At 56.9% G+C, this 10,054-nt stretch overlaps 1 protein-coding gene across 1 annotated transcript; it reads right to left on the minus strand.

Annotated features, from left to right (window-relative positions):
• Positions 1 to 1,399: 1,399 nt before the first annotated feature.
• NMUR1 (neuromedin U receptor 1) lies at positions 1,400 to 6,065 on the minus strand. Its single transcript, XM_058843528.1, has 3 exons — positions 5,338 to 6,065; positions 3,964 to 4,860; positions 1,400 to 2,710 (listed from the first exon to the last, which is right to left on the minus strand). Exons 2-3 carry the CDS (start codon positions 4,856 to 4,858, stop codon positions 2,307 to 2,309), a joined length of 1,299 nt encoding a protein of 432 aa, XP_058699511.1. The 5' UTR covers positions 4,859 to 4,860; positions 5,338 to 6,065; the 3' UTR covers positions 1,400 to 2,306.
• Positions 6,066 to 10,054: the final 3,989 nt, after the last annotated feature.

Raw genomic sequence — 10,054 nt, forward strand, 5'->3', positions numbered from 1 at the left:
CCGAGGATCCTATAAAAAAACCCTGGGAACACACACTCTGACACTGACCACGGTGCTTGAGCCGCAGCAGCCACAGCTGTATCCCTGCACAGCCTGGCTGTTCAGGAGCAGCTGGACAAGTTTGCCCGATGTGCAGCACAAGGGACCCCAAAGCTCCACATGGGTGTCTGTCACTACATTATAAATACTATAAATACTATCGACTGCCTATTAAAAAGCCATTCCCTGGAGATTTGTGGCTGAGGAAGCAGCTGGGTGAAGTGAGATGGGGCAGTAATGGCCATCAAGGAGGCATCAGTCACATCCACCCACACAGCAGCAACAAGGGGCCCTACATGGCTGCCAGGGTGCTGTCCCCTGCCAGGACCATCACTGACAGGAGAGGGAGAGAAGACAAAATAGACGGATCTCAGCCACACTGACATCCTCCAGAGAGAGGCTGCAAGCAGTCAGCAGGACCCTGAAACACAAAGTTACTGCAGCCCAATGCCCACCCTCACCCAGCAGGACCCCTCAAGGGCCAAGGAATGGCTTTGCCCATGGCTGTGGGATGGGGAGCAGAGGAAGCCAGCTGCACTCCCTCTGAACTAAGAATTGGGTAGATGGGGACAGGAGGGAGTGTGCATGCCCCAAACCCTGCCTCTTCTTGGTCCCTGGCCTGGCTGTGGTCCCATGGAATGTGCTTAGGAGGGGCTGGAAGCAGAGCAGCAGCTGTCACTGCTCTGCCTGGGGCTTTCTCATCCAGTATTTCTGCTCAAGCAAGCCCCAGGCTAGCCCACACTGACCAGAGGCACAGCCATGTGATGCTGAGCCAGGGGAGCCTCCAGAGCTGGCCGTGAGGGAACTGCATTGAGTAAGTAGTGCAAAACAAGAGCTCAAACTGCTTGGGCGGTCCCTCAGCTCCCATTTCAGATCCTCAATATTTCATCCTGCCGGACCTGGTGTACACAGGGAAGTCAGCAGCATTGATCTGAGACAGGAAATCGATGGGTCCTTCCAGCCTGGGAGAGCATGACCAGCCAGCCCACGCTCCCTGGCATTTTCGTGACATTTTCCAAGCCATGTGTCTAGGGAAGGACTGATGGCCACGGCTCCAGAGGCAACTGTCCCTCTGCAAAGGCCCCAGCCCCAGAGAGACCAGGAAGGGTGCAGGCATCCTGCTTGTGCCCTCCCTGCTGTGCCCTCAGTGTCCCTGGACCTGCACACCCACCACAGCAGCAGAGCCCCCACGGAGATCTGGTGAAACACCCCTGGTGTCCATCAACCTGGCACGTGGCCCATCCATCACCCACCCAGGAGCGTGGCCTGCCTTCAGTCCCATGCTGGGAGCAGAGATGGGGGACACAAGCAGGACACAAATCAGGCCAGTGGCTTTTTTTAATTCTCAATGAGGCTCAGCCCATGCAGGGCAGGGATGGAGGAGGGCTCCCCACATTCCCCACAGGTTCAGGTGATCACGGCGGACAGAGGAAGAAGAGATTGGCACCCACCACATGGTGGTCAGAGAGAGGAGAGAGGAGCATATTCATGTGACACAGACAGTCATGGAGCTCTGCCTTGGTATTACAGACAGCTTGGCAATCCCTTTGTCCCATATTTTCCTCCCATGGACTCCAGCTCTGGAGGGACCAGCCGTGCTCCTTCTCTTGCCGTCAGAGGGCTGGGAATGCAGGGCATGAGAAAGGTTGGGAGCAAGGAGCTGTACCAGCACCCTGCAGCCAGGCACCAGCTGCCACCACTGAAGAGACATGCCAGAAAATCAGGGTCACATTTGTGCCAGACAGCCCTGAAGAGGTCTCAAGGGAGACCTTCACCCACAGACCATGTTTTCCCCATGGGATTTTTCCACAGTCCCATGCAAACCTCTCACACCCTCCTGGGTCTCAGCCCAGCTGCAAACACTTCTGGGAGCACCCATCCATCCCTGTGTCCCAAAGCAGCCTGGGATGCCTAAGCCCCCAGCTCCAGTATCTGCGGGTTCACCCCACTGGGCCAGGAGGGATGGAATATTTTTAGGGATTGCTGACATATCCCTGTCATAGAAGTCAGCTGTCCCCACACCACAAGGGATGCCCTGGCCTTGGCCAGGCCTGGTGCTGCATCCAGGGCACAGCAAGGCCACTGCCACCATGTGTCTGGAGCAGTGCTGCTGATACAACCAGCCTTTCCATCCCAGTGGGACAGCACAGAGAGGCTGGGATCCCTCCATCACTCCTGCCCCGCTCCCCACCACAGGATAAGTGCCACAGTCAGATGGATGCTGGTGGCCAGGAAAGCTGGTCCCAGAGTCCTTCCCTATCCTCTCTTCAGCAGAGGGACATTGTGTGGGTGGTGGCCTGGCCCCTCTCCATGTCCTCCAGCTCCAACTCCTCGGCGTCAGAGAGGGGCAGCCCGCTGGTGCCGGGCACGGGCTCGCACTCGGTGCTGCGGGTGGTGGTTCGGGTGACGCTGGGCGAGTACTTCTGTGCCCACGGCGGGCGGTGGCCGGGGCGGCACATCACCTCCTTGAACATCTCCCGGAAGCGGGTGGACATCAGGTTGTAGAGGATGGGGTTGGCAGCCGAGCTCAGGTAGAAGAAGATACCTGAGATGATGTGGACGTACTGGAACATGTGGAGCATGTTGCTGGTCCAGGTGGAGACAAAACTCCAGACGAGGCGGTCGGTGTGGAAGGGAGCCCAGCAGATCCCAAACACCACCACCAGCACGACTGTGAGGAGACAAGAACATGGTGTTACTGAGGGGATGGGGATTATCAACCCCACAGAGTTCTCCAGTCCATGGCCAAGCACTGCCCCATTTTCTTTGGGCCCATCTTTGGCCATAGCAAAGAAGCACGAGAGAGAGGAAAAAGGAGAGGGTAAAGGTCCCCTCAGTGCCTTCTGGACTTGTCATGGCAGGGCTGGAGGTCTGGACAGGATCTCCTCCCTCCATCTCCTGCTGGTGCTACTTCAGGCCCTTCTGTGCTGCACTTCACCACTCATTGGCAGGCAGCTGGCCCTGTCACAGCCAGGCAGCACAGCTGGGGGACTCACTCCCCTATTGGCATCCAGCCTCCATAAACCTGCCACCATCACCAGCAAAGTCCAAGGAGCACAAGCTGTTTGAGACCTTTCCTTGTGCTCTGGTTTTGATCTTTTTTTGTTGTTGTTTTATAAGCCAGCTCTGCTGATGGAAAGAGAAGGGTGTACATACCTGTATGCATATGTACAGGTAGTCCTGGGGTCCTCTGCCATACCCATGCCACAATGCAACTCTGTGGCATGTGGGGACAGGTCCCCCTTTTTGCCCAGCCCAAGTGCCTTGGACAGCAGAGTTACCACTTGTCTGGGAGGTGGTGGGGAAGCAGCCCTCGCCCTGCTGTTGGACAGGGCTGGGCAATCTGCCACCGCCGTGCCATCACGGGACTGGGAGCGTGTGCAGGTCAGCGTGCCGGGGACAGGCAGCTACCCAAGGGCAGCCAGCTCCCAGTCCTGGGAAGGGGGCCAGAGGCTCTGGAACCATGCTGGGGAGGGGAGCAAGAGTGAAGAGCAGTGGGAAAGAGGATGTTTCAGTCCAGCCTTCGGTCATTGCCCCGTTAAGAGTCACAGAGACTGTGGGGCTGGGCAGAAGTGCTGCCCTTCTGGGAAATCCCACCACTGCCACCAGCATTTGAAGTCTGGGTGGAGGGATGGGGAGTGGGTTCCCCCATCCCAAACCACCTCCTTTCTCTTTCTCACCTTGCACTTCCCTCAAGGAGGGGTGTATGGCTTGGAGGGAGCTGGCACAAACAATCCTTACTGCTGGACTGGAATCAGCAGATCTACCTTTGCCCCAACACCCTGCAAGCCAGACCCACAGCCTTCCTCTGGTATGACGCAGCCTCGGTGCTCTGGACTGTCCATGACTCAGTTTCCCCCAGCACCCTCCCAACACAGCCTTGGGAGATACTCCCTGCCTCTGCCATCCCCAGCACCGACTCACACAGCATCTTTGTGACCTGCCTCCTCTTGACTTTCTTCTGTCCCTGGGTGTTGTGGCAGCTGCGGCTGCTGCCGGTCTTGGCTCCCAAGGCTTCCAGCATCTTTTCTTTCTTGAGCTGCAGGCCAATAAGAAGGTAGAGGACACTGATGGTCCCCATGGGCAGGAAGAAGAAGACAATGGTGGTGACCTGTATGATGAGATTGTAGGTCAAGCGTGGTTTCACCAGGGTGCAGATCTCTGAATCGGGCACCCACCCCCGTCCCGGCACGTAGAGAGGCTGCAGCCCATGGAGGCTGGTATTGGGGATGGAGCAGACGACTGACAAGACCCAGATGGTGACAATGACCCTCTTGGCATGGTTCCTGGTCACCACGTACTTGGCTTTGAGCGGGTGCACCACAGCGATGTAGCGCTCCACACTCAGGGCTGTGACATTGAGGATGGAAGCGAAGCAGACGGCCTCGAACAGCAGCGTCTTGAAATAGCAGCCGCTGGCCCCCAGCAGGAAGGGGTAGTTGCTCCACATGTCGTACAGCTCCAGTGGCATCCCCAGCAGCAGCACCAGCAGGTCAGACACGGCCAGACTGAACAGGTAGTAGTTGGTGGGTGTTCTCATGAACCGGTGCCGGAGGATGACGATGCAGGTGAGTGTGTTGCCTACAGCCCCCACCAAGAAGATCAGCAGGTATATGACACACACTGGGACAAAGAAGTTGGACCGTCGAGGTCCCAGGTACTTATCCCGCAGCTGCTCCTCTGTCAGGTTGGCATCCTTAGGGTCGAACAAGGTCTCTGGGTGAGTCCTGTTGCTGAGATCAGGGCTGATGGGCTCCACAGAGAAGTCTTGCTGGGGCAGGGGGAACTCGGAACTGGAGCAGTTGACATAGGGATTCATGACTGTGGAGAGATGGAGAGGTTTGCAGGATGCTTTCCCAACTTCTCTGCTCCCCCTGCTCCCACTCTCCCTCTCCCCATTGGTGTCAGGGTGCCGGGATTCTGCTGCTCACCAGGGCTCTGCACTCTCGCACCCATCCTGCCCAGACACAGCCGTTCCCTTGGGAAACCACACAAAACCTCCACCTAAACTCCCTCAGGCTTTCCAAGTGCTTTTTACCCCATTTCCCTTCTGCAAACAACCCTGGCAACTCCCCAGTCCACCTTAACCCCTTTGCCCCATCAGGGAATGTCAGCAGGGCTGTCTTCTTTTCCTGCTCTGTAAGCAGAGCAGGATACAGCCCCAAAAAGCCAGCCCCAAAAAGCTAGCCCCAAAAATCTCTCCTGTACGCAGTTCTACCGGATATGTAGAACGGCTGGCAGGGCAACCAATAAAACAGCCAGAGGGAAAATTGATTTTCTAACATGATAAGGACTTACGGCTTGTTGGGAAACTCCAGATGAAGGCTGAAGTCCCACCACCCCTGCGCCGGACAGGGTCAGGGCTGGGGAGGGAGCGTGGGAGGGGATGGAGACTTCACTGCCTTAAGAGGCAGACAAATGAAATCCTGCCGCTGCTTTCCCCTCGGAGCTCAGCTCGGAGAAGCCGCCTGCCCTTCTCCACCTTCTCCCGCTTGTCCGCTGTCAGCTGAGAGGCTGGGGGGCTGTGCCAGGGGCTTCTCTTCCCACCGCTGGCCAAACAAATCGCGGTGCCGAGACCCTGCCCCTGCCAGGGGCTGCCTCCTTATCTGCAAAGCAGCACCTCCAAAAAGCTGTCCTTCAGAGAGAGGAAATAACGTTAAGGTAATAAACTCCATTGACTCTGAGAGTCCCAGGGGAGGGCGGCACAGGCGTCTCCTGCCCCTCCGGCAGCCTTCGCAACGTCGGCATTTGTCATTTGCGTGGTCTCGGTGCCGAGTAAAGCATCGATCCTGGCACCGGCCGGCCCGGGAGCCTCTGCAGCACCCGCTTGTCCGGGCTCAGCTCGGGGAAATGCAGAGGGATCCGGCTGCTTCCTGAGGTCTCCCAGTTCCAGATGTGCAATCCCCGGGCCGCCCGAATCACTGCCCCGGGAAGCGGCTGGCCCCAGCCGGCTCCCTTCACACTTGGGTGCGTGGAAGTTGCTGCGCTCGCAGCATCGCCCCGTGTTCGGCGTCCGGCTCGGCTCCCTCCCCGTGCCCGCTGTGTGTGTGTGTGTGTGTGTGTGTGTCTGTCTGTCTGTCTGTCTGTCTGTCCGCGCTCCCGTCCTTCCTCCGCTGACATCCCGTGCCAGGGAACGCTCCTGCTTTGCCGCCGATCAGACCCGCGCGCACACAGAGCCACTCACGGTTCCTGAGCCCCACGGACGCGTGTCAAGGCTCCGTGTCCCCGCTGTGCCCGCGGCTCCTCTCTCCGCCAGGTGCTGGACCGGTCCGAGACCCGCCCGGAGCCGGAGAATCCCACGGGCTCCTGCTCCCCCTGCGGCGGCCAAGGGCTGCGGGCTGGGGGCTCCGGGTCTGCATCCCGCCCCAGCCCCGCAGGTAGGGAGGAAGGGCCGGGGGATGCGGGGTCGGCAGCATCGTTCCGCCGGTGCGACACCCGTGGGCATTGCCACCCCTCGGGACGGGGAGGCACCCCTGGGCACAGGGACACGCGCCGGTCCCTTCACCCCCTCCGGGGGTGGTAGGGAGCAGGTGGACAGGTCCCACCCAGGGATGACCCCTTGAAGGGCTCTGGCATCCCGGGACTTACCTCCTTCTGCTTGTTCCAGCACCATCCCACCCTGCACAGAGGCTGAGCTGAAAGAGCCCCAGCAGGGCTGAATTCAAGCAGGCAGTACAGGGATCTTGGGGCAGAAACCTGGAGAGACCAGCCAGGAGAGACCTGCTGCCAGCCCCACGGCCCCCCTCCCACGAGGGCTGAGCCCCAGCACAGCTCACTGCTCTGCCGAGCCTCGTGCTTGTGGCCAGGATGTGAGGAGCTACCTGGATCTGGTGGCCTCCAGCACCAGGACACATCCCCTGGGGTCCTGCATGGCCCAATCCTCCCCCTGATGCCAGAGCACGTAGCAGATGGAGCAGAACCACTTGCTTCTTGTTGATTTTGCTCAAAGAAATTCCAGAGCAGGTGAGGGATGACAGGACAAGACCAGCAAAGCCCTGGGCTGTCTTGGTAGCCCTGACCTGACCCTACCTCTGCTCCCTGCAGCAAAAAGGCATCAAGCAGGGGAGAGCTGGCAGAGCAAACGTGCCAAGGCCAGGAAAGGTCTGTGGCTGCCCTGAGCCTTGACTTTCCTCAGAAAACCATCTTTTCCCCAAGAGGAAACTGCTGAAGCCAAAGGCCTGGAGGGTAAATGAGTGTAAACAAGACATTACTCAAGGGGAGAAATCAACAAGCTGGAAACAGTGTCTGAAACTGGGAGGGAGAAGGAGAAGAGTTGCCGCCTGCTCCTATGGAAGTGAGGAAATGAAACTTCATCCCCTCCGGGGATGGATACACAGTAAAATGGGGTTATGGCATAGTGCTGGTGACAGCTGGGACAGGACACAGGGACAGCAGCCGGATGATGCTGGCAAGGGCTCAGCAGGGCTGTTTTAGCAGATGCCAGGATGGGTGACAATGCCAGGGAACTGGCACGTTGCAGGTCATACCCCCTGGGTGGCAGAGCTACAAACAGTAAGTGGTGAGGCAGGGATTTCTTTCCCTGTCTCCAGACTGTGCACAGGCTGTTTTCCCTGGGGAATGCCTGAGGCAGGGAACAGATCTGTGCCAGTGCAGAGGCACAAGGAGCCTCAGCAGGAGCCCACTTCGCGATTGCAACATGGAAAGAAGCTTTCCGGGAAATCTCACTCCTTTCCATTCCTCATCTGTCTCCCTGTGTTTTCTGACTGCCTGATGAGCACAGTCCCAGGTGCTCCCTGAGCTCTGTGCATTCTTACACAGCCATCTCCTCATCTTCCCTGCCCACAGACACAATGCCTTCAACCATCTTGTTCCTCATCTCTGTCTGAGCTCTGTCTCAAGGCAGTCCTTGGAGAGCCCCTGAGCTCTGCATCTCTGTCCTTGTCCCTGCAGGAACCCCCATGGCTCATGTGTCCTGCACTCTCAGGAGGATGAGGGGATGTCTTCAGGGACTGGGGTGTTTGGAGGCTGCTTGGATTGGAACCAAGCAGTGGAGATGTTGCTGAGCTCTTGACAAGCTTCAACATCTGTTTCCCTAAAGCCTCCTTTCCTTCATGAGGACAACAGGCATGTAGGAAGGATGGTTTGCAAGGAGCAAGGACAAGACAAAGCTCGTTTCACTCCGAAATGAAGCACAAGTCCCTCCATCCCCACTGAGCTGTGAGATCCAGAATTCCAGATGGAAGCAGGCCTCTCTGCCCCATTTGTTACAGTTTTTCTGGGACACCAGAGCCATGGGACATGGGATCCTTCTCCCTTTGCTTCCCCATTTCCCTCATCATTCACATCAGCCTGTTGGAGCATCCTACATAACTGGGGCCTTAATAGCTGCTCCCACCCCACCTGCTGTCATCTCTGGGAAGTCATGGTAGCTCTCAGGGACTGACTGCATATCATTTCTTTCTCTTTGATCTCTTTGTCCCTGTATCCTACCTCTAAGTCCTCACAAATCTAAGAGTCCTTTAAAATGATCCATTCTCTGTTTCAATTTTCTGATAAACAAAATTACCAGGAGGTGACAACCCCTCTTCCTCTACTGCTCCCCTACTGCTCAAAGAGGGTAAACTGCACATGGGAGCATGATCCTTCAGCCTGTTCCTCTTATCAGGTATTTGATTATATTAACCCTGCCTGGGGAGGTAGCAGGGAGGACAGCCCACCAAAATCTGCTCCCCCTCATGGTCTGTCAGCCACAGCCCAGCCCTCTCCATGGTCAGAGCACCTCTGGGTTAAGCTGAAGAAGACAAGCAAGGGTACCCACGAGGCTCCCTTTGTAACCCCAGTTCCAGTCTTCCCCCTGCTCCCTGCTGCCCACCCATCCCTCCCCCAGGGCCAGCCAGTGCAGAGGCTGTCCCCACTGGCAGCTGGCTCCCCACACCAGTGGGTTACAGCCCATCAAGGCCCAGCTCTGCAGCTGTGCCAGGAGAATTAAGAAGCCAAAAGAGAAAGCAAACCTCAGTTTCAAAGCTCGAAAGGCACAGCCCTAATAACCTCCTGCATCCACTTCTGGCTCCTTTCAAGAGGGCATCACACAGTAATTGCAGGGCAGCCCAGCACAGAGCTGTGTGTGCTCTGTCCCCGTTTCTTCCTGCACTCTGCAAATTTAATCGACACCCTCTGGTTGTGAACATGAAAAGCCACCAAGCCACAGAGTGACACTGCATCCAAGAGGGAAACTGAGGCACAGACAGTCCCTTGTCCCCTCTGTGCTATCCTGCAGCAGGCAAAAGCCGCCAGGTTGTGTTCTGCTGCCACAGAAGGAAGGACATGAGCAGCTCCTTCTCAGGGTATTGCTGCAGCACATTTTCCAGAGCAGGGATGGCCAGCAAAGACAGAACAGGGTCATGAGGAATGAACCCTCTCCCCTTGGAGAGTAAGCAAATCTTTTGGCAATGGGGATGTAAAAAGGGCTTCTCTCTCTGCTGGGAGCTGCCTACTCAAAGTTGCCCCTTTTTGGTCACTTGGAGATGGCAAGCCTAGAGGATGCATTTCAGAGAGCAGGAGGATACTTTTTTTTAGACCTCAAGGCCAGGAAGGGCCACACAGACCCACAGGGCACCAAACAGGCTCAGATCTGGATAATTTTGCACAGACAGGTCAGTGGGGTGGTCTTTCCAAATCAGCCCTGCTGTGCTTTACCCATCAGAGCCCACTCACCCACTCTTGTCTGTGTGGGACACCCTCCTGTAATAATTTTTAGCCATCACTCTCCTGTGCATTTCTACTCACTAACTCTCCAGAGGCCTTTTCATTGTGTAACAGCTGTAGCCATTCCCAAAAATCCCACCTCAGCATTTTTGCCTTCTCCTCTCACACAACCTAAGCAGGTGACATCTTAACCTCTCACAATAGTGGCAGTTGTTTCTAGATCTCCAAATCCCCTTTTCTGAGCTGGTCATAAACTGGTCAGCACCTTTTCCAGAGTGCAGGCATCTGGTAAAGGAGCAGCACGGAGTCTCTGTTCTCCTGGGACAGCTAGCCATGTTCCTATGGGATG

This window comes from Poecile atricapillus, chromosome 8 (genome assembly GCF_030490865.1).
Source record: "Poecile atricapillus isolate bPoeAtr1 chromosome 8, bPoeAtr1.hap1, whole genome shotgun sequence".
Classification (NCBI taxonomy): domain Eukaryota; kingdom Metazoa; phylum Chordata; class Aves; order Passeriformes; family Paridae; genus Poecile; species Poecile atricapillus.